The following is a 23,648-nucleotide window of genomic DNA, read 5'->3' as shown; positions in this document are numbered from 1 at the left end:
TTTCACACAATGCATGAGTTTCAAAAAATTCCTTTGTCATTTTGTATGTGCACATCCAAATTCTATTTTGTTTTTAGCGGGATCAACCAAAAATCTTACACAGTGGACAAATGATAAATACCCAAATGTCTGAAAACATAAGCTTAATAATGTTTAAATATGGCTGTATTCATTTGGTAATTTAAATGCAGATCTTGATGTATTTCAGCCACCCAACTGATGCAAACTACGACATCATGTTCCATAACTTATGTTAGCGCACTCTGTGTTTTTATGATGTTTTTCTGCATAATCTTTTGATTATTATTTTTTTGGTCATTTAGATTTAAACATATATTTAAATAATGCTAGTTTGTACCTTAAAAATATAGCTCTAGCTTTGCTAAGGGGGAGCGAATGTTTGCCTCTAATGTCTGCTCTTCTTAGCTGTTTTTTCTTTTAAATAAAAGAAACTCATTCTAATGTAAGCAAAATGTGTAAAAAGGATTAATCATTTAGGCCAGTTTGCTAGAGACAATGTGAAATTCAAATCACGTACACAAATTAGACTAATTGTACCTATTGAGAAATTATTAAAACTACTTTGTCTCTACATCTTTAAAAGTTAAAGTATGCACCTTTTATTTGGCTCTGTCCTTATTGGCTGTTTAAAGATGAAACATCAACATCTATTGGTTTAAGATGAAAGAAGGCGTCTGATTAGTCCATTCTGTCTTACGTGACCTTTACCCCCTTGGCTCCTCCTTGCAGTTGCAAGAGCTAGTTGTAGGCAAATGCTGGATGAGACGCCTGCACTGTTTTTTGGTCGGGTGCGTTCACATTGACAGATAGGACGAAAAAAAAACGAACACATGGATTGAATAGTATGGCTGATATGTGAACGTTAAAGATGAGTAAATAAAAGACATCGTTCGCTACATTCCTGTCAGGAGTGCGCTAACAGAACTAAGCTAACTGCAAACACAGCAGATTTGTCAGGTGCGTGGTATGTTTTAGAAATGACCTATTATTGTAGTTCAAACAGCAATGTGACTTCAGGTTTAAAATAAAGTTACGAAACGTCGGAATTGGGCCAAAGCCTCGCCTTTTAACACAGAAGATGTATATGTGGACAGTAAACAGTAGCTAAAGTAATACCTAGATTGTCGCATTACGTGGAAACCGTATTTATGTGATGACTATTATGGAATTAAAACTAAGAAAAGGATAAATATGAAAACATTGTAGGAAAATCCAATGAATGCACCCAAGAGGTAAAAAGAAGCTTGTGTGCAGTCTAGAAGAGGATTTAAAGTATTGGATTTTTGAAATTCTGACACTAAAATCTTACACATGGTCACTCGATGCAAACAAACAACAACAAAAACATACTCTACAAAGTGGATTGGCTTGTTGACTGACAATGCACCAGATTCCTATTTACCAAAGCTTTTGATTCCTTCTACCTCTTTTCTGCAGCCTTTCTGCTGCTTCAGCATGTCTTCAGTAATGGCAGGGATTTTCCAAAGGTCAGTAAAACTGAGGACAGTCCTAAGGCATCAGAGACTCCACAGGACCTTCTCATCTAGAAAAACAGCTAGACTTTCAGCTGTAGGCCTTTGTGGTTCATTCCACAAACTGCCAAGCGGTTCATGGCAGTTTGGAGCCACCTGTCAAAAGCTGCACACTGTTGCAGATGGACCCAAACCCTCTGCTGCTGAAGCTCCAGATAGGCTGCCCTTCTCCAGAGTAACTCAGGAAGATTTAGCATTCTTCAGGAAGACCCTTTTGGGCAGAGCTATCACTGATTCAGATTTTTTGGAGTCGAGTAATGTGGACTGGCTCAAATCAGTGAAAGGTGAGGTCTATAATTTAATTTAGTTCATTCCACCTTAACATGAATTTCAATATACTAATAAATTTACATATATTACTGCCACAGGTTCCAGTGAAGTATTGTTGAGACCTCAAAACACAAAAGAAGTTTCTCAAGTACTCAGGTATAGATGAAATGATGGGAGGAATGTAAGACAGGTAGACACACCAGTTTTCCTTCATGTCTGTTCTGTGTAGTTATTGGGTGCTTCTTTTATTTCCTTTCTTGTAGATATTGTAACAGTCGTAACCTGGCAGTGACCCCTCAAGGTGGGAACACTGGACTGGTTGGGGGTAGTGTCCCAGTTTATGACGAGATAATCCTTTCCACTGCCCTCATGAACAACATCCTTGCCTTTGATAATATCTCGGGTAAGTCCTGACTTAAATACTGACTTGTTTCCAAGATAAATATTTTGTTGATGTAGTATTTATTTATCCAAGATTACGCTACAGTACATTTATAATTGATTGATCGATTTCCCGCTTCTTTCTGTTTGTCAGGTATTCTGACCTGCCAAGCAGGTTGTGTCCTGGAGAATTTATCCCTCTACCTGGAGGAGCGAGACTACATTATGCCACTGGATCTTGGGGCAAAAGGCAGCTGCCAAATTGGGGGAAATGTGGCAACCAATGCAGGTGGGCTCCGGCTGCTCCGATACGGCTCCTTACATGGGACTGTGCTGGGCCTGGAAGTGGTACAGTGCAAGAATAAATAGGATAATTATTTTCTTTAGACAAATACCTAATATAACTATGGCTGTTTTTAAATATTATGTGACTTGCACAGGTGTTGGCAGATGGGCGGGTGCTGGACTGCTTGAGCACGCTGCGGAAAGATAACACTGGATACGACCTCAAACAGCTTTTCATAGGGTCAGAGGGAACCCTGGGTGTCATCACAGCAGTGTCCATCCTCTGTCCACGGAAACCCAAATCTGTTAACTTGGTGTTCCTAGGTAGGGTTTTCTTCTGGCTTCGCAGATCAGATTAGCCGTAAAATTTTACTACTTGGTCATTCAGTTCTTTGTGTGTGTGTTTTCAGGCTGTGAAACATTTGAGCAGCTGCTGAAAACATTTCAGCTTTGCAGAGGCATGCTGGGAGAAATACTGTCAGCCTTTGAGTTCCTGGACAGTGAATGTATGAGACTGCTGAACACACACCTAAAACTCCCCAATCCTATCTCTGGTAGGCACATACATACACATATACGATAATTTTATGAAATTCCCAAAGGATATTGCAACTGTAATAATATCACGCGCAGATCATTCAGAGGTTGGCTTTAACACTGATGGTATAAAACATGTGACACAAATGCTAGAGTTGCAACTATTAGACAGTTAATCAATTAGTATTTATTGTGAAAATTGTGAAATTCTTAGGAACAATGATTTTGTTTATGCGTAGATAGTTTTCTCAGCTGCCAGCAAAAAGCAAGTATTTCTATATACTTCAGTGAAACATAAAATAGTTACTAAAAGAATCAATGCAACATATACATTTAATTAATACATTTCAGTAACATTGTCACATAAAAATGTCTGATTACAATTCGTATAAAAGCTAATGCACGCACATTAACCCCTTTTCATTTTATTTCATTCTACAGACTGTCCATTTTACATCGTCATAGAAACATCAGGCTCGAACCCGACACATGACGGACAGAAACTCCACAACTTTTTAGAAGAAGCAATGACCTCTTCATTGGTTACTGATGGGACAGTGGCAACTGAAGAGTCAAAAATAAAGGTATGTTTCCAGTGTTTTAAACAATAATTGAAAAACTGAAAGCAAACTGAAACAGGTTTTTTTATTTTTTTTTATTTTTTGAGTTACGCCACTGTGTTGCTGTAGTACATGCTGCAGTGCTAAATTTGTAGCTGAAGATAATATAAAGTCACTCTAGATTAGAATGTAAGATTGAAAAAGCCACATTGTTTAGATCATGATCAGATTAGGACACTGTTGGTTAAAACAACACTGTCTTACCACTGTACATTGTCAGGTATTGTTTAAATCATCAAACACAGAATCATGAACGGAAAGACAACCGAAACAATGATGTGGAAAAAATGTATGTTAATAAAAATATGCATTGTGTTGCAATGTGTGTGATGCTAGTGGAAACATGCAAAACAGAAGTGCAGAGAGAAAAAGCACATGATGAATAAAATAAAAAATCACTGGTATAAGTAAAGAAGGAAAGAAGAACATTTACTCCTGTTTAAAGAACATTTCCTCAAAAAGTTTTATCAAAGTCTACTTGGGAACTTTTTTTAATTCTCAGTAGGAACAAATGAGTACAAAATGTGTAGTGCAATGTTGGAGCAAATTGTGATTATGCAATTTCCACATTACTCGTTTGCTTGAAGGCCTTGTGGTCAATGCGTGAACGTATCACGGAGGCGCTGACTCACGACGGCTTCAACTACAAGTATGACATCTCTCTTCCAGTGGAGCGGATCTACCAGCTGGTGACAGACATGAGGGAGCACCTGGGGGACCAAGCCAAAAGTGTGGTAGGATATGGACACATAGGTAAGACAGCAAGGTGGAAAGACACAAAAATATCTGTATATGGGGAGAGAAACAGCGTTGCTGTTAGTATAAGATATGATTTCTTAGTATTAATTTAAGTACTTTAGCTATTGAATTCTAAAATGACTTTTGCCTTTGGGACCTCACTTTCACCTTTCACTCCAAACCTGCACCCTATCTCTATCTGGCTTCTAAAGGTGACGGTAACCTCCATTTGAACATCACTTCTCCCGCCAAAGACCCTGCCCTCCTTGGTGCCATCGAGCCCTTTGTCTACGAGTGGACTGCACGTTGCAAGGGCAGCATCAGCGCAGAGCACGGACTCGGCCTGAAGAAGAGAAACTACATTTACTACAGTAAATCCAGCCAAGCTGTGGCTCTGATGGGTAACATCAAGGCCATTCTGGACCCCAAAGGCATTCTCAACCCATACAAGACTTTACCAGATGCCCTGAAATAACCCTGTCTCCCTGTTGTGGGGTAGGTCTGATTCTGATCTGCATCTGATTCCTGTTTTGTACGTCGTGTGTGGGTTTTGCACAAGCATAGTCAGACAGCCCACGAAACACCAAATGATGTCTGTTTTGTTCCCCAGACTTTAAAAGGCAGTTTCAGTTTTGTGTGCACAAAGCTTCATTCACTTCCTCAAGCTGCTGATGTGTATTGTAGCAGTCCCTAAAGCTTAAAATGTTAGTTGAGGATTTTTCATTTTCTGCCTTTGCATATGGTGAGTAGCCATAGTCTGATCCATTTTCCTGTATAAGTTACATCCAAAATTAGACATTTTGTATAACCATTAAAAAACATAGAACATATCTTTCAGTATTACCAAGAGGGTGTGAGTGATGAGGATTGACTGTGATTAATGGTAGCCACTAGGGGGCAGACAAAGAATGTATGGTCTGGGGCATCTTAAATGATCTAAAACTGTCAGGTTTATTTACGTGGGAGACTCTTTATTTAAAATTTAGCCCATGCAGTAAAGGTGCTGATATTAACCACAGAACAGCTCTGTTGTAGTCACTCCTTTCATTCATGGTGCTTATGAATGTGCAATACACCAGTATATGTGCTCCCTGACAAATGTTGATCTTATAGTGCGCTTCCACAGTCCTCATTCTGAGTAAAACATTATTCAGAGGGTAATATCATGCATCAGCAGACTGAGTATCATGTATATCATATCTGAAAAATCTACAAAATTCACTGCTTAACTATCCCTCTATTGCAGGTCAGCAAGAGAACCAATGGGGTTTGTACTAAAAGATCCACTTGACTGATGTCAATCTGCTGAATCATTATTTTTAGATCCCTTTTTCCACAGGAGGATGGTCTCATCACTTTGAAGGCACAATAGGAAGCGATCTTTTAACAGGCAGCATAAATAGGAGGAAGTGGTTTCAAGTTTTGGGGCAGACTTGAAAAATTGTAAACAACCTTTAAGTTGACCCAAAGAATCATCTTTTCTAAAATAATCTCACAAGCCAGTTACTCATTAAGCAATAGTGCAGTAATTGGTTTATTACATATAAAAAAGACAAAGCAACAACAACCCCCCCCCCAAAAAAAACAGCATTTGTGAGCAAATTCATCTAACTCCACACAAACAGCTGTATGAGCTTGATCTTGAATGTTTCCAAATGAATATGGAGTGTGATGTTGTTCATTATTCAGGCAACTCGTACAGTGTGGCATGATTGGTGACGAGAAGAGATAAAAGGAGGCCCAGCTTGCTACAGAAAGAGACTTCACCTCCGGGATTTAAGAAAAAAGAAAACCAAAAAACATCTGCACAAAGTCCTTGTATATTCCTCTCTGGTTGCACAGAAGGCTTTTTTTTTTTTAACTTGGCCACAGTGAGTTCATGAAGTATGTCAGGCAGAGAGGTTCAATTAATTTCATACTCTTATAAGAGACTAATTCCTACTGGCAGGTACTTAATGCGTCTACTCCAGGAACCACCAAGATAAACATGTAACATCTGTAGTGTTAAATCCTGTTTTGTTCATACAACAAAACAAGCTCAGTGGGAACAATTTTCCTATCTTTACCACTATTACTCTACAAATCATATCCTAGTAGCTCCAATAATAACAATATGGGCATAGAAAGTTCAGTAGAGTAAATGCCTATATATGTATACAGTCAGTTTCACGCACCATCATACATCAATCTTACATATTCTCAGTAGTGTGGTAGCAGTCGAGATTTTAATACATAAATATTTTTTTTTTTATAAAGTTTAAAAACAATTTCAGATTCTATTGGCTCTGTTCCTTTTGTAAGTGAACATAAATGTGTTTTGTAGTATGTGTCTTTGTGGCAATAGTTGGCATGTTCTAATAAAGCTGAATGGGTGAAATATTTCTGATTGTCTCTGAGCAGAATGCCACAACAGCATGCCAAAAACACTGGCTGGAGATCAGAAATTGTAGGAGACTCTTGGGGTGTGTGTGTGTGTAAAAAGGCAAGACCCAGAGCAGTCTTAAATAAGCATTAAAGCAATGGGATTGGGTACTATAATATGCTATGGTTTTCACACTCACTCCACAGTTCAGGTCAGTGCGAACACGTTGGCTACTGGTTTGTGTCCCCTGTAGCAAAGGCTGGCTTAAACACACAGGACAGGTCCAAATTTCTGTGTGGTCTTTGAGTCAGGGAGAGGGATGTTGGTGGAAGGCAACCACAGAGAAAGGAAGAGAAAGTGAGAGCAAGAGAAGGATGAGGCTGGATGACACTTAAACGACTCCTTCTTCCTGTCCTCTGTCTCCTTTATCGCCCCTTCTCACTTGACGCACAGACACAGATGAGGCTCTTCTATAAGCCGATCCCTGGCATCACACAGCTCGCAGCTATTCTCCCTCTCACGATTCCTTGCCCTTCTCTAAAGAACTGTGAATCTTGTCCAGGGTCTTCTTAATGCGCAGTGCCGTTAGCCTGGCAGATGGGTTTTGGTACCAACACTCCTTCATCAGCTTTACCAAGGCAGAAAGAGTCTGACAGGGAAAGAACAAAGGAAACAGATGGTGAAGCGGATGGCAAATAAAAGGAATTTTATGCAGCGATACAACAGCAGCAAGCGTGATAACTGTGACTGCAAGAGGTTTTGTATGAATATGGGCATTCTGAATTTTAGCTCAGGAATAGGGGGATATCTCACTTGCCTTGTTTAACATTTTACAGCTGTAGCTATTAATATTCGTAAGACTACTATTGACTACTGACAAAGACAACTGTATGAAACTGCTGTATTCCCAACATCCAAATGGTAAAATGAGTGAAGACTGTGGGCAGATCAACATCTTTCCTACACTATATTTCATTTTTACAAAATAAATAAGTCACCTGTCACACTCAGATTTGTCATTCTGCCTCATGTAAGGGCTCTGCACAAGCCTTGAGATATGCATCAATTTAAAATTAGAATTAATTCTACAAAACTTGTTACCCCCCTTAATGCTGTAGATGGCAAGATGCTTCATCTCTGTCTCTTTAGTAAAATAAAATTAAATAAATAAAAATTTTATTAAGGCAGGGGACAGGGATGGCAAAGAGGTCTTAAGTTACTCTTTCCCCAGAATTTTCTAAATGTATCTTTTGGCATGTGTGCCCTCATTAAATGGGTGCCACCCAGTGGAAAGTAGAAAACATAAGGCAAGGGATGGGCTATGACATGTAAATATACATTTTTTTAAAAACAGAATTCTTTTTACTTTGTTAACTTTTCATTCACTTGTTCAAAAGCAGAATATAAAATATCCTCATGCTTCAAAACCTCTAAATTTTCCCAACCGGGCATTTGATATTATTTAGGATGTAAATAATCTAAAATATCTGTCCTAAAATAAGCCCCCTTGATTTGCCGACAGGCATTGAAATCCTAGTGATAACTATTCCTTGAGGATTTTTGACCCCAAAAAAGTACAGAGTACATAAAATGTAATAAAAGATCCACACTTACGGGATCAGAGAACCAGCGATTAGGAATGAAAGGCCTCTGCTGCTCCACACACACCACCTTTCTCATGTCCTCAAAGCTGGGGTCATTTGGCACTTGATCATAGAATGGAGGCTTGTACTCCTCGACAATACCTGCAAAGAGATATTCAGATGATTAAAACAAAATCTTTCTTTATGGCTTTAAGCAGATCTCAACAATGCAACAGACTCACCATTGCTGTATGTGCGTCTTGCTATCTCCCACAGCACCAGTCCAAAAGCCCAGATGTCCACTCTCTTGTAGGCATCAAAGCAGTCTGTCTGTATCGTCTCATCCAGAACTTCAGGTGCCATGTAGCGCTTGGTACCGACCTTTGGATTGTTACCCACATCCAGCAGATTGTCTGCCTGGGAGTGGGTAACAGCCAGCCCTGTATCATGCGAAAAAAAACAACAAAAAACATTATAGACACAAATGAAAGCACAAATACATTTTGAGGCAGAGTCTTTCAAGTCTGACACAAAGAGAAAGACAACTATTAAGACCTTCACACAATATGGAGTCACCAGTTAACCTAACATGTACATCTTTAGACTGTGGGACTGCCCAGAGGAACCTCTCACTAGCACTGAGAGAACACGCAACTCTTTGTAGCTATATCTGTACATAGCTAAAGATGTTGAGATGGGATATTCCACTCTGAAATAATACTGTAAAACTACAAGTAGATTGTTTCTGTCATTGTAGCAAGTCCAACAGAGGGATTCATTTCTATTCTAGAGGATCTTTTTCTGTCAGTTTTAGAAGTCACATTCTCAAAGGTTTTCTCAGTTATCAGAAATCTACAAACGTTTTCGTTTTCTACAAACAAAATTTCACAGAGTGGTGCTGTGTGTCTGGCTGACGTATTTTGAATAGTCTGTGGACAACAACAGCACTCTACAACACAATCAAATAAGCTAAACCAGACAGAAACGTAATCAAATGCCAGCAGAAAACATTCCCTATTTTAGTATCTGTATGGTGATTTAATTGAGATGAGTGAATGGTGTGTTTCTAAACCAGGAACCTTTGTATTTGGATTAAGAAGCCCCTGAAAAAAAAGTAGTGTGTACATTAGGTTGGATCCATCTGGTACTTCACTATATCAGATAGATATTTAAACTGTTATTTTAGGTAAATAGCAGTGTTGGATAGGATTTAGCAATATTAAAGGATGTGTACTAGAGCCAAATAAACTTGATGACATCTCTCACAAAAGTAAAAGCTGTTTCTTAATGTTGCTTTAAGACATGTTAGATCAATGTTTTAAGCAAGTAACTTTTGTACAATAGGATTTGATTGAAGCCATGCATAATATATTGGAGTAAGGACCTAAGAGCCCGAGAACCTAGTTAGAGAAGTAAAGCAGCAGAAAATGACTGACCCAGGTCAGCGATGCAGCAGCGCAGGTCTTTTGTGACCAGAATGTTTTTACTCTTCAGATCCCGGTGTGCGATGGCTGGTTTTCCTTCTGTGCCGAAGATCTCAGTGTGCAGATGCACAAGGCCACAGGCTATTGATGCTGCCATCGCCAGCCCCTCTGAGGTCTCCACAGCAACTCGCTGCAAGTAGTCATAGAGAGACCCGTTCTCGTGATAGTGGGTGATGAGCCACAGCTGGGTGCTGGAGTTTCGAGAGGTCATGTCAGATGCCATGAAGCCTGACATGAAGGACATGGGAAAGAAACATTGGTAGTTGTAAAATAATCTGCTCTATATACTTATTTATACTAGTGCTGAATTAAATTTCTCTTGGACAAAAAAAGAGTGGTCTAATTTGCTGGACTGGTAGTTACACACTTCATTTTTATTACATTCATCCTCTTCATCCACTGCTTTCAAACATAGATGGGTTAAGACAGAATGATGTCAACTAAAGCTAACACATCCTTCATTTTTTCTTTCTTTTTATACAGCAAGTCAAACTGAACTGTTTTATAATGTCTAAGACTTAAACCGCTACTTAAACTATGCTCTAGGTAAGAAAAATATTTGTGACCAGTGGTATTTTTCTACATCAATGTTTCTACTGAGTGTTTTGCCAGACTGTGAAACCAACTCACCCAGGACGTTTTCATGTCGTAGCAGCACTGTATTGTATATCTCGGTCTCTCTGAACCAGGATTTTTCATCTCTTGAAGAGAAGATTTTAACAGCCACGTTCTCCCCCTGCCACTGACCCCGCCACACCTCTCCATATCTTCCCTTGCCTGGACAACAGGAGGAGAAGGAAATCAGAAAAGAAATATGTGTGTTTAAGAAGTTATTTGCTGTCTGATTCCGCTTTTAAAAGTGTTGTTTGGAGATTTTCATCAATGAAAATGAACTATGTTCACAATGCATCAGAAAGACCTGTTTGAGTTGTCTGACACCACAAAATTATATTGTATTCCACTTCTCAGTGGTAGAAATCAGACTTAACAGTACTTTGACATAAACAGGTTTGCACATTTGAACCACGTGCTTTAATCTGGATGATGAAACTGAAGTCTGTTATGAGAATAAGAGTTTGAATTTTCTACGCTGTGGTCAACAGCACACAGGGAAGAGACAGAAAAAAGCACCTGTGTTTTGATAGTTGCTCTAAATGAGTCAGAAATTTTTTGGTGATCTATTATGGTTATTCCATCAATATCCACATGACATTGCTGTCAGGTTACACCGAACTACATAGTACACTATATGTACAGTCATCCAAAAGCTGATGTGAACAGTGAGACTGAAAATTAGACTGACCATGAAGGACTGCTGTCAGCAGGTGTGGGTGAAACAAAATGCTCATTACAAAAAAGCAGACAAATGGCTGAATGAGCATTTCTTTTTTATTACTATTTAGAAGTGAGCAATCAGTTGCTTCCCTCTACATCTAGACTTTTCTGACCCACGAGGAGCAACTTGAGGTTCAGCGATTTGGCCAAGGATACTTCGACATCTGGCCAGTAGGGACTGAGAGTTGAACCCGATGCTGTGGTCCATACACGACAGTCGTCCCATATTACAGCGTAATGCCTGTGACATGAGTTTTGGTCTCGAATAAAGTAGTAATCAGAAGGAGCTGAATCTAGCTGGTTGTACTTACCTACACACTCTACCAGACTTATCTGCCTGGCTACAGTTCTCTGGACAAGGAAGGGAAGACCTGAACCACTTCCTGAAGTGCATGAGTGGTCCAACAGGTCCTGGGGACAGACACAGGGGTAATTTTAGTTTGTGCATGCCAAAATCTTTATAAAGGGTGCAGATATACACACAACTCATTCTGTGATAAAGGTGTTTGAATTCTCCATGAATTGAGATGTTAACATTGTTTACTTTCTAAAAAAAAGTATTTTGGAGTCAGCATGCCACTCAGCTCAATTGTGCAAGCTTTGTGACCTGATGAACAGAAATGGCTATGACTAAACTAAAATCATGAGTCACTAGTTTCACCAGTTATATTTTAGGGTAATTACACTATGCAAATATTAGTTACAATGGGAAAATGAGACACATTTTGTAATTTGTATATAGTTTTTTTTTCAAAGATTCTTACATTTCTAATAGGAAAAACTATGCATTAAGAAAACGGGATATTAATAAAATTGAATGTGATACTAAAACTTAAAATTATTTTAGTATGCTTTATTTAGTGGTTTTAGAAAAATAGAATTTTCTTCTCCATGACTTGAAGACACTTAACTAACCTGGACTTATCGCTAGATGAAGGATGAAAGGTAAATTGGGCAGACACAACTTGAAAAATGTAATTAATTGCTATGTGAATCATATCCATTTCAGATGTACACACTGTTAAAGTGATCACAGTCAAGTGTTCAACAGAATGCAGCAGGAGATACTTTGAAATGTGAGACACGCAATTGCTATCTTTCCTGTGTGGTTAACCACTTCATGATTTTAACAACCTCAGATTATTCTTACGGCTAAAGTGCTGTCCCCCACATTGGAAGTGATGAGGCCATCTATGGCTCCCTGCTCAGTGTCAAACTCTTGCAGCCTCTGTAGATGTCCATGATGGAGCCTCCTGCAGGCCAACACTGACACTACAGACAGCAAAGCCAGAACCACCACTGGACCGAGTACAAAGAGAGCTAATGTCTCCACACGATACCGAACTGGCTCACCTGTTGGCTCATTTTCTAATGGCAAGAAGGGAGGAAATAGACAGAGGGAAGAAAAGGGGAAAATTAGACAGTGACACGTCTTTTGTCAATATGTATAATGGACAGCTAGAGAAACACAGAATTATTCTATCTGACAAATCATTTCCTTGCAGAACAGGAGCATGTAATGAGCTTCTATCCACCTAAGGGAAGCAGAGCCATCAGAGTGCTCCTGGAAATGTTGCTGTTGCACATGTTTTTGGAGCAGCAGAAAATGGCCTGGTAGGACGACGGAGCTGTGGAGCAAAGCAAACGAATTTTCTGTGACCCTTTCAAACAGCCATGCTCAAACTCCACGCTGATATCGCTGACTTTGACAGAGGAGAAGCATCGGTTTCCTTGGCACTGGGTATCCTCGAGGCATTTAGGGCTATCACACAGACACTCCAACTGTCCATCTGTGGAGGATATAAAATGAGTTCACTATATCACCCTAACATGGAGCTTGTTGTAAGATGTTACAGTTGATTTTAAAGCCTGAATCGAGAACTGTAGTGAGGTTGTTCCAATTCCTTCATATTGCCAAATGTGTTTGTGCTTTTGGAAATAATGTGTGCCGATTCTGTTGTAGTACATTATACTTTCATCCTATACAGTTTTTAGTAAGTAAAGATATTCAGACTTTTTCTAGTAAGAAGAAAACCTCAATTTTATTCGTCTATAAAGTTACTACTGTCTACTACTACTTCTGTGGGGTCACATATAAACAAATATTTATTTTAAGGGATTACAATAATAGTGTTAAATGTTGGATTGCACCTAAAAACTCAGCTCTTTCCAAAAGTTGGCACTGAATTGCTCCCTGGTGCCAGTGACATGACTGTACGTTTTCCCAATTCTCAGGAAAAATTAACAGCTCCCAGTCACGAACATATGCTGATGAACAGACAATTCAAGAGGCCCACTGATCTACAAACAGAAAACATAATGGAAAGAAAACTGTACCTGAGTCCTCAGCTGATGTGTGCAGGGCGTGCAGCAGGAGCAGGAGAAGGACGGGGATGCTGCATGGACCCATGATTCAGTGCACTGGCAGATTGAGGGAAGAGGAGCCAGACAGAGTTCAAAGGAAAACCCTCTTGAAAAGAAGTTAATTACATTTGCCCCGTCTATGTTTTCTGATGGTTCCCGGCAAGGTTTCAGACTGAAAGAGAGCTTCAGCTTATAATGGCTGAACGCAGAGTCCTCTGTCTTTGTGAAAGATTCATTTAATATACACGGCCGATTGTGGCATAGACTTCACTGCACAGATAAACAACACGAATTCACTTACACAAATAGCATCAGACGTTAAATGTGTTTACATTAAGTTACTGATTAACGAGCTTATCACTACTAATAGCAGCTTTGAAGGTAACATTTATTTTTCCTTAGCCGTTCCCTGCAGGCTAACAGGTAATGTAGCATTCCCAACAACTAAGCGAATAGCTAGCAAGTTAACACCATAGACCTAAATGTCACAGTCTCTGGTTTTGGTGCGAGCTTAAGGTCTATGAATAGGAAAATTTAACAACTCATTCCATGTAAACATCCGACTGGAGGCCTGGTTGCTTGCTGTGACTAACAATCCATTAACAAGCGGTTGTTGGCCGTCCACAGGCGCCTTGGAGGCGCCAGTCAAACAGACGGCTGGCCGACGGTGTTAGCCGAACCAGCTAAGCTAGCAGTGCGGCACAAAGCCCAGCCGGGCGAGGGCTGCTGCAAGTGAACGATAACAAACATCCACCTACCTGGCACATAGGAAATACAGCCTCTAACTCATTCTGTGATATTTTTTTTTGTTTGTTTAAATCGATGGGATTTCTAATATAAAAAGCTAAAAAGCAGGACCACAACCAAACCCACCCACTGGCTTTTTCCCCTCCAGCTACGCATGACGTCACCAAAACATTATTGTCAGGATGCATTGTGGGGCGGAGAAGTCCTCCAATAGTTTGTAGGCAAAAGTCGCTAAAACACCAATGACATTAATCTTAATATTGAGTGGAAATAATAAAATTAAACTTATTTTATAATTTATTAGGAACCTGAGTGATTACACAACATCTTTTCACCAGCAGCTACATTTACCCAATGACTAGATCAACGCTTTCGGCTTGTCCCTTCGGGGGTCGCCACAGCACGTTGATTTGGCATGTGTTTTTACGCCGGATGCCCTTCTTGCCGCAACCCTCCCATTTTTTTATCCGGGCTCGGGACTGGCACCCTTTGTTTGTTGGGCGGGGCCGTAGAGTGGGATTCAAACCCGCCGTCTTCTGCATCCCAACCCAATGCGCTACCACTGAGTCACCAGACCCAGTGACTGACTGAATTTATGGCTCCTGGGCACAGATATGTCAAACACAGGGCTTCAAGATGTCAAACCTCCTACATACAAAGAACAAGACTGCCAGATTAAAAGAGACACAAAACGACTAGTAGCAACTATTGTACTAGTTTTGCTATGGTTTTGTTGTTGTTGTGTCTCTTACAGATCTTTTTTCTGGTCTTACTTCTGTCACCACTTTGCATCAGATAAAAATAAATGTGGAGTGAAAAAAGGACAATATATCACTTTAAGATCTAGTGAAGCAGATGTAAAATATTTTAAAAACACAAAGTCAAAGAGAAGTACAAGTGGCTCTACCCTATAAACGTATCTATGGCACAATTTTCATATTTACATGTTGACCCATTTTTAGATTGTTTTTATTACTAGGATTTGATATTTAGATAAGTATGTAATGTAATGTGATCATACAATATGTTGCTTGTACTGATTTGGCAGCTGTTGTGCAGGGCGAGGAGCAGCTTTGTGGTTTCATCGCCAGTTTTACATGTTCTTGAGCAAGATTGAACCTCGAACAAGAGTCAACTTGTAAAGTTCTTTGTACATTAAGAAAAGCAGTAAATAAGCTATTGGTATGTGGACTGTTATGAGTAGACCATTCATCATTGTCTGCTTTACATGGTTTTGTTTTTGATTGATTGCTTGCTTTATAGATTTCCTATTCTGCACATTGTTTGCCTTATACACTTTTAGCTTTTTATTCTGTCTATTGGTTAACATATGTGCCTACTTTTTCCTGTCATTAGGTTACTTGTTAATTGTTCTTTTATCGACTAATTTAGCATCTGGCCAAGGACAACTGCTAGGACAAGTACAAATTAGGCTTTTGACAACCACTGGTACATTTATTGTGATGCTGATCAATGTGAATTGTCCCAATAAAAAAAAAGATAATGGTAGGAATAGGAGTAGCGTGAGAACATTTCAGATGTGTTTTTTACACAGGTCATATGTCATATATTTGTCATATATTTCTTGAGAACAATCTTCTCAGTTCAAGATAATGCAAGAAATGATCTCAGTGGTTTACCTCCGGCAGCTACTCTCACTGGATTTCTAAGAGAAGCACATTACATATTTCATCCAGAATACCATGTGGGTGCTTGAAGTAAAATGTGCTTCCTATTCCCTCCATCCATGCAGGCATAGGTTCAGATACTGTTACCCCAAAACAGCCTCTCTCTCTCTAAAAGCTGCATAAAAACCAATATGACCTTTAATTTTCTGAGGAATCATGCAGATCAACAATTGCATAACACTGAAACTAAATGGTGGATGCATTAGCAATTCACTTTCACTTCGCACCTGTTAAGATTTATTTGTTTCTTGTTTCGCTTAAAGGATTTTCAGGAAAATGTCCCTGAGTGTGTGCATATGCTTTTGAGTGTTTGCAATGAGCCCGAAACAGGAGAATTGTATCAAGTAGCCGATATGTTTTCCCTTCACTGGGTCCTGTGGCCCTGAACAATAGCCAGTGCTGTTTGTTCTTGCTTACCTGGAGCTTTAGTCTCCAGTGAGTTGGAGCTCCAGCCAATATCAACCCTGCACAAACACAACTCCAGCACAAAGACACATTGTGCACAACTTTTTTAATTAAAGACCCTGGGTCGACACTCCGTGCCAGGTGACCCGAACTGCTTCGAGCCTACATGTGTCTAACACTATCCTCTCTACTGGGGATAAGTCTCAGTGGATAATTGGAGGTGGAAATGTTATACTGCTATCATTAGATGGAGGAAGGATTATCTACTGAGGACTTTGACTTAAGAAGCAGGGGAAGAGGAATAATGTAATGTTTTCTTCTTCTCCACATCCAGCCTACTTGCTTTATTTTTGTGCATTTTACCCTCTCTCCCCCTCTTTCTTTCTCTCTTCCTGTCTCAGGAAAAGGTTATAAGAGAAGGAGGGGGCAGCCAAGTGGCTCTTTTCACCGAAACCTACCTGGCCTCCATTGCTGTTGTATTAGACAGATTCCCAAAGCAGGTTTTTCACCAGAGCCAACATGGCACACCTAGAGAGGAGACTGCTTGTAGCTTTCCTCGTTTTTCTGCCTCTTCTGTCTGTCAGATGTGTCTCCAAACAAAAAACTAAAGGTAGATATGATTAAATTGGCTTGTTTTTTAACTGTAACGTATGTGGAGTTTCAGGTGTCATTGTTTGGAGTTTACAGGTCTTTACAGCAATGATTTCCTTTCAACTGTTTTGTTTTAGTTTCCTGGTGTGTATTGTCTGATGCTGAAGAGCAAAAGTGCCTGGATTTGGCTGGGAATGCCACAGCTCGGAATATTAGAGGAACATTGCAATGTATCCGCGGCTTGAGCACCAGAGATTGTATGGACAAAATCAAGGTACCTAAGAAGACAGAGTCTGTGTGCTACTCATCACATTATAAAACCTCATCATTTTGGTCTTCACTAGAGACACAATTTTTTTACTCCATCTGAAAATCTCCCCAATCTCCTTGTGTAATAACATGTACTGTTTTTAAATGTATGTTATTCTGACAGTATTTAAGTCATATCCATGTCAATATATAAAATTCTTCATTTTCTTTTCTTCTTCTTTTATTATTTCACACCACATCAACTAAGCATGTTTTTTGACACTTGACACTGACCATATAAATGTGATTTATTTTTATTTTTTTTTTAGAATGGGACAGCAGATGCAACCTCCATATCTGCAGATGACATTTATGCTGCTGGCCTCTGCCATGGCCTGGAGCTGGCTGCAGGAGAGTCCTACAACAGAGTAGGTAAGTCACAAGTCTGAATTCTGCAGCAGCTTGCATTTTTCCAATCCTGACTCATAAAATGATCCAACCTTCCTCTTGTCTGTTCTTTCTCCTAAAATCTTCATTCAGATGGTATTAGCTATTATGTCGTGGTTATAGCACGCCGTTCCTCCTCAGACTTGTCCCTGTTAGAGATGCACGAACGCAGTTCCTGTCACCCCGGCATTCGTACCACAGTAGGGTGGACTGTCCCTATTGGTTACCTGGTCAACACCTCCCAGATCAGTGTAGGGGAGCAGTGCAATTTCCCCAGAGGTGAGTGAGAAAGTAGAACTGGTAATGGGTTCTTTAGAAAAAAATAATACACAGGTTTCATATTAGTTTATTCTATATCAATCAACTTTCATTTTAGTTCTGCAATTCTCAGGTATCATACTTAAGTAATGTCAGAGGAATACAGGAAATGTTTAAAATGGCCCAGAAGATCCTTTTTTAAAAATATCTCACTTTCCTGATTTAATCTTTGCTATTTTTCTTCTAACTCACTCTTTGTCTTTTTTTACCAGCGGTGGGGAATTTCTTTGGCTACAGCTGTGTGCCAGGCGTCAAGGACCCCCAGCATGACCCCCGAGGCAACAACCCCAAAAACCTGTGCGAGGCCTGCATAGGAGATGAGAACGACAGACACATCTGTGCCAACAACCACAAAGAGAGGCACTATGGAGAGGCAGGGGCACTGAGGTACAACTCTGAAACTAATAACAATGTTACGACAGCAGCCTATAGGGTCTCCAAAAATATTTTTAATTAGAGCTGTCTGTTCTTCAAGAATACAGGGATGATGCTTATAATAATACGTTTAAAACCAATAATACATTTTAACAGATATGGAAGACACACCAGTGCTAGTAACTGACAAAAAACTCCTTTAATGAAAACAGGCTGAAAACAGATCACAATAAAAGACAACAAACAACATGAATGATCAGATTCTAAGTGCTTTAATTGTTTTTTAATGTCAGCTTCACTCATTTCCTGCACATTATAATTAAAGATAACAACAAGATATATATTTATATTACTATGGCCTGTAGTGCAATAATGTTCAGTACAATGTACTCAGGCGTAGTAGTAAGTGCATGAGCGATGGGAATAAAAGGGGTGCAGGAGCTGTTTTTAATTCCTGAAGTACAACAATAGGAGGGAGAGAACGTTTACTCACGGTCTCCAGACGCATGCTGTTACAATTATGGATTCCCGACTGTGCTGACTTCCACTTTATTTCGGCTTTGATCTATTTATAGATTCAACGATTCACAATATTCATGTGTTTTATGTTTTTCTTTCAGATGTGTGGCGGAAAATCTTGGTGATGTGGCCTTTGTTAAACACACTACAGTCTTTGCCAATTTGGATGGTCAGTGTTTTAAGTGTTTTGGCATTTCAAAGACTAAACTGCTGCTTATATATTGATGTAATTTTATAACGGAAAATATTAATGACAAGGGTTATTTGGGGACAGCACAGAATGCTAGTCACCATTAAGACACAGGGTGCCAGTGTTTCACAATGTTTCTCATTAGAGAAGTGAAATCCAGAAAACACTGAACAGATTATGCTGTTGTGATGCTTTATGTGCAGTGGCTGGGATTTTGTGCCAAGTGAAGACACAAGATATAAATAACAAGAGTAAAAAAAACTTGAAAGTGGCAGGAGACAAAAACACAGGAAGGACAGACAGAAAGACATTTTTGTCCGGCCATGAAATACCCAAATTCTCTGTTTTGCTGCATCGGCTCCTTCGCTTTCGGCAACATCTAAAATTAATGGCGATCATTATCACAGTCACGCTACACAGACTCTGCTGGTGCAGCCGAGAAGGAACGGTTTGACGCCAGCTCTACAGACAATGTAGCTGTCTAATGAAGCATAGTTTCTCATATGGTTGAGGGATATTTGGAGTCAAAACATTTAACAGAGGTCAAAAAAACACCAAAGGTCTGTGCTGTTGTCTCGAGGTGGCCTGTCTGTGTTTATTGAATTATTTGGGAGGATAAATGAGTGCTTTTTTGCTTAGTCTTCGGTGACCCAAAAAACCTTTAACATTTTAAATGGGAGATATTCAACATATGAATGAAACATAAAGAGTCTTGTGTTGTAAATTATGAGACAGTCGTCATAAAATTAACACAAATTTAATATATTACACGTGATGTTCATAAGTCCTACAGGGAATAAAACTTCACATATTGTATGAAATCAAGTGTAAACACTTTTGCAAAGCACTAATTGCTTCACGAAGGTTGATGTAAAACAGTAGCACAAGTAGACTCATAAAGCCAGAACACTGAGGTACAGTTTCATCCATCTTTAAGTTTAGTTGAGCAGCTACCAGGGCTGTGTGGTAGCAAAATTGCAGTTTATTGAATTGAAGTAAAATGTGTTTAATTACTAATGGATGGAATTTGACTTTTAGAGGTTCACACTCAACACAAACACACACTTGCGGATGTGAGGTCTGAAATGCAGATCATTGTGTACGTAATCCTATTCACAACTACAGGTGGTCTGTTTTCTATTGTAATCTTATCTCAGTCGGGTAAATGAAATCTGCATGAAATCCATCAAGGAAAGTGAAAGGTCACTAAGCTTCACGTTGCCCTGGCAGCTCAAATAAGGTCAACAAAAGTTATACTTTTTTGCATTGTCATGTCAACGTGAAACCTGGGCTGCCCCATGTTTGTTGTCCACTGGCCTCATCTGATGTATCTGCATGCAGAAATCAAACCACAATGGAAATATTAACACTTAAAGTAAATAAAAAGATTGATTAAACTTTTTCTTAATACGTGAATGCCAGGTGTCAGTGGAGCAGAATCTCACACAGTTTTACTTCTTTCCTGCCCAGGTAAGAACCAGGAGTCCTGGGCTCTAGACCTGGAGCTGGAGGACCTGAAGCTGTTGTGTCCAGATGGAACTGAGGCTGGACTGGATGAGTATGAGCGATGCCACCTGGCAGCCGTTCCTGCTAACGCTGTGGTGGTGCGTATGGAGGATAAGTGCCGTGTCTGGAAGTACCTGGAACGTTTACAGGTGGGTGTATAAAGAAATTGCCTCTTTTGCGTGTGTGTGTTTCCTCAGTGTGTTTATATCAGTTTCATATCTCCATGGAGTCTGTGTTATTGATTTGCACGTCTCAGAACGCAGGTATCTGCTAAACTGTCATCCTTCTTCCTTGCTGAGTGTGTGGGAGACGCCAGAATGACTGATATGTCCTGTGCTGATCCCCTGTCGGCACACACAAGCATGAACACACACAGCTTAAAGAAACACACACATACACAGAGCACGCCAACGCACATCCATGCATGCCCTCATGCATTAAATGCTGTCACACACTTTTTCTATCCTGCAGAATGTGTTTGGCAACGCCACCGAGGGCTTCAGCCTGTTCAGCTCAGCAGGCTATGGCGAATCCAATCTGCTCTTTAGTGATGCCACCCACCACCTGCAAAGGGTTCTGGGTAGCTACACCTCTTGGCTGGGCCCCACTTACACCACCATGCTGCAAGCCTTCGAGTGTGAGGGTGAGTGTGTGTCTATTTGCTCATGTGTAAAACTGTGTTTGTGTTGATCTGATGATGGAGACCGGGTTGGCTAAGTGGATGGAGTCTATTCTCCTTCGTTTGTGTGTGTGTGTGTCTGTGTGTGTTTATCCATTGCAGCTGTTCTCATTATTGCACTTTCCCTCCAACAGGCTTCTGCTGATGGAACAGGAGGAAGAAATCCGGAGCATCAACTTCCACCCCATCCCTCTGTTTGCGTCCCTCCTTTCTGCCTTTCCTCTCTGCCATCTGTGTCCCACAGTCTGACCATGTCTCTTGCTTTTTCCTCGGTCTCTATCCTTGTCCTCTTCCAACCTATTACATCTTCCAATATACTGACTGGCAGGGTAGGACACTGTTAAGAGGGGCTAATTGGCTCAGAAAGAACATCCAAAAAACATCCTTGAAATTTAGAATGGGTTTTAAAGGACACGGAGAGGAAATGACAGGAAATGGAACAAAATAGGTTAGAAATACAAACAAAATGCAGGTTAATGAGTGTTGTAGTTGCCATGTTATTAACAGCATTTTAAAAAGAGGATTTTACTGGAATTACAACATAAACAGAAAAAATGTCCCTGAAATTGATTAACTGTTCCTACCCTGTACATTTGTTGGGAAACAATGTTCTTCTCAGCTTGTTGCATTAGTCTAAGCTTCAGTACCACAACCCATCCACCCTCCTCCCACAGGGTCTGTCTCTGGCACTGAACAACTGGGTGCTATTAACTTTGAGCTTAGAAGTCTCAGTTACTGTATGTGTGTGTATGCGTGCAACTATACACTTTTTTCCCACAGCCATTACTGCCTTAATTGGCAGTCTGGCATATGATCCTGTTTGTGTGAGAGTTAGAGAAAGTGTGTGTGTGTGTGTGTGTGTGTGTGTACGTGTCTGTATGTTTATGTTGATAGGATTGCTGCTTTCCCATGGCTTGTATAGCTTACAACTTTGGATCACTGCTTTCTCACGTCTGGTATGATGGAGCGGACTGTGCCAGCTCACAGTTTATTGTTACACCATAGGGTTTGGGGAAAGGGGATTAGTGCTTAGGTTGCCTCCAGTGACCCCTAAGTGAGTCTTTTTTTGAAGGCTTTGTTTTTTTTTTCTCATTTAACAAAACATTTGCATCAAAATATTCCCTGCTTGTGTTTTATCCATAGAGCAACACGTAAATGCCATTTCTGCTTTAAAATTGCTACCAACAACTCATAGGTATAAGAGCTATTAACAGGAGGGTGTTGTCATGACGTAGAGTATTACTGAATTATGTGCTATGACCAAATGGTGACTATCAAGAAAATGTGTATGATCATTTATTTCTGTGACATGTTTAAGGCACAGTAATTAAAGGAAATCACCAGCCTGTTTAAAGCCTTACTTGACATATGGAATCATGTACTGTAAAATGTAAAACAGACTGTAAATCTGGACTTTTCTTGGATGTAGTTCTCCCCATCAAACACTGTTTTTTGACCTCAGCATATCAGAAGAAACACAACTAGTTTGAACTAGTGCAACAGAAATATATATGAACATATTTACAGTAATTGGCAGTAAATAGTAGGTTTTTATAAGATGCTGCTTGGAATGAAAACCTAATATCTTCTTTTTTAAATTTAAATTTTGTCATATTTCATCTCTTGTACAGACCTCATGTTACGCTTTGACTCCCGATGGTAAAAACTTTCCAAGTGTGAATGTACAAGATGAAAGATGCCACATTTCGAGTGAGATGTAATCCTTTGCACCTCATTAGTGATGGGGTAAAGGCGATGGGATACAGTATAGAAATTGAGCTCTGGTGCTGTTTGTTTTCACATTTTTCGGACAGTCTTAAAAGAGGCTTGATGTAAATACTCCCCGATGCCTGGACATGTAGAGCTACAAACCTTTTTTTTTTTCAACCAATTAAATGATTGATAATAAAGAAAATAATCCTCTCTTTCTTCTTGGCCGTCTTCTAATTATTCTGAAATAGCTACATGATATCTCCGTGGAAATGAATTTTACTTGATATCATCTCTCTTTCCTCAACTCGTACTTCTTTCTTTCTGCTTTTCTTCCGCTCTCTCCCTCTCTCTCACACACAAACACACATGCACACACAGTGCACACAGATTGTTTCCTCATTTTCAGTCATTTAGTAAGGAAAGAAAAGGGAGGAATTAGGACATAGAGAAGTAAAAAAAACAAACAAAGGCCTGCATAGAGTGAGTCAGGCACGTACTCAGGTGTAGAAAGGCCCCTCCTGAGTAGACAGGTGAGTCAGGGATACGGTATCATCGTAGGTGGTCCCTGCATAGAGAATGACCTCTTCTTAGCATGCCCCTGCAGGCATCAGTTTGCCTGATTTACAGCAGTAATCCTTTAGAGAAAGTCTGCGCTCATGATGGAGGAGCTCAATTTAGCAGTGAACAGATACTGTAAGTTGAACTGCAT

General features: G+C 39.8%; 3 protein-coding genes across 5 annotated transcripts; 2 read left to right on the top strand and 1 right to left on the bottom strand.

Annotated features, from left to right (window-relative positions):
- Positions 1-740: 740 nt before the first annotated feature.
- d2hgdh (D-2-hydroxyglutarate dehydrogenase) lies at positions 741-6,854 on the top strand. Of its 3 annotated transcripts, none has more exons than XM_067480873.1 (11): positions 741-978; positions 1,459-1,837; positions 1,922-1,979; positions 2,087-2,226; positions 2,359-2,552; positions 2,645-2,813; positions 2,900-2,995; positions 3,468-3,610; positions 4,234-4,399; positions 4,597-4,879; positions 5,631-6,854. In XM_067480873.1, the coding sequence occupies exons 2-10, from the start codon at positions 1,477-1,479 to the stop codon at positions 4,857-4,859; spliced, it is 1,590 nt and encodes a 529-aa protein (XP_067336974.1). In that variant the 5' UTR covers positions 741-978; positions 1,459-1,476; the 3' UTR covers positions 4,860-4,879; positions 5,631-6,854. The 3 variants fall into 3 exon arrangements, with proteins under 3 accessions (XP_067336974.1, XP_067336973.1, XP_067336975.1); XM_067480872.1 differs by having other exon boundaries at positions 2,900-3,043; XM_067480874.1 differs by lacking the exons at positions 1,459-1,837; positions 1,922-1,979 and having other exon boundaries at positions 2,900-3,043.
- Positions 5,900-14,430, bottom strand: acvr1l (activin A receptor, type 1 like). The gene is made up of 10 exons (XM_067480876.1): positions 14,271-14,430; positions 13,486-13,569; positions 12,684-12,938; positions 12,299-12,516; positions 11,460-11,559; positions 10,444-10,590; positions 9,766-10,041; positions 8,572-8,769; positions 8,361-8,491; positions 5,900-7,395 (listed from the first exon to the last, which is right to left on the bottom strand). Exons 2-10 carry the CDS (start codon positions 13,556-13,558, stop codon positions 7,264-7,266), a joined length of 1,530 nt encoding a protein of 509 aa, XP_067336977.1. The 5' UTR covers positions 13,559-13,569; positions 14,271-14,430; the 3' UTR covers positions 5,900-7,263.
- Positions 14,431-16,572: 2,142 nt separating this feature from the next.
- On the top strand, positions 16,573-22,833 carry otomp (otolith matrix protein). The gene is made up of 9 exons (XM_067480882.1): positions 16,573-16,962; positions 17,081-17,217; positions 17,522-17,624; positions 17,733-17,918; positions 18,170-18,344; positions 18,953-19,020; positions 20,512-20,696; positions 21,019-21,190; positions 21,361-22,833. Exons 1-9 carry the CDS (start codon positions 16,872-16,874, stop codon positions 21,369-21,371), a joined length of 1,128 nt encoding a protein of 375 aa, XP_067336983.1. The 5' UTR covers positions 16,573-16,871; the 3' UTR covers positions 21,372-22,833.
- The last annotated feature ends 815 nt before the right edge of the window (positions 22,834-23,648 follow it).

Source organism: Channa argus, chromosome 16, assembly GCF_033026475.1.
Source record: "Channa argus isolate prfri chromosome 16, Channa argus male v1.0, whole genome shotgun sequence".
Classification (NCBI taxonomy): domain Eukaryota; kingdom Metazoa; phylum Chordata; class Actinopteri; order Anabantiformes; family Channidae; genus Channa; species Channa argus.
This window is presented reverse-complemented; position numbering and strand designations above follow the sequence as displayed.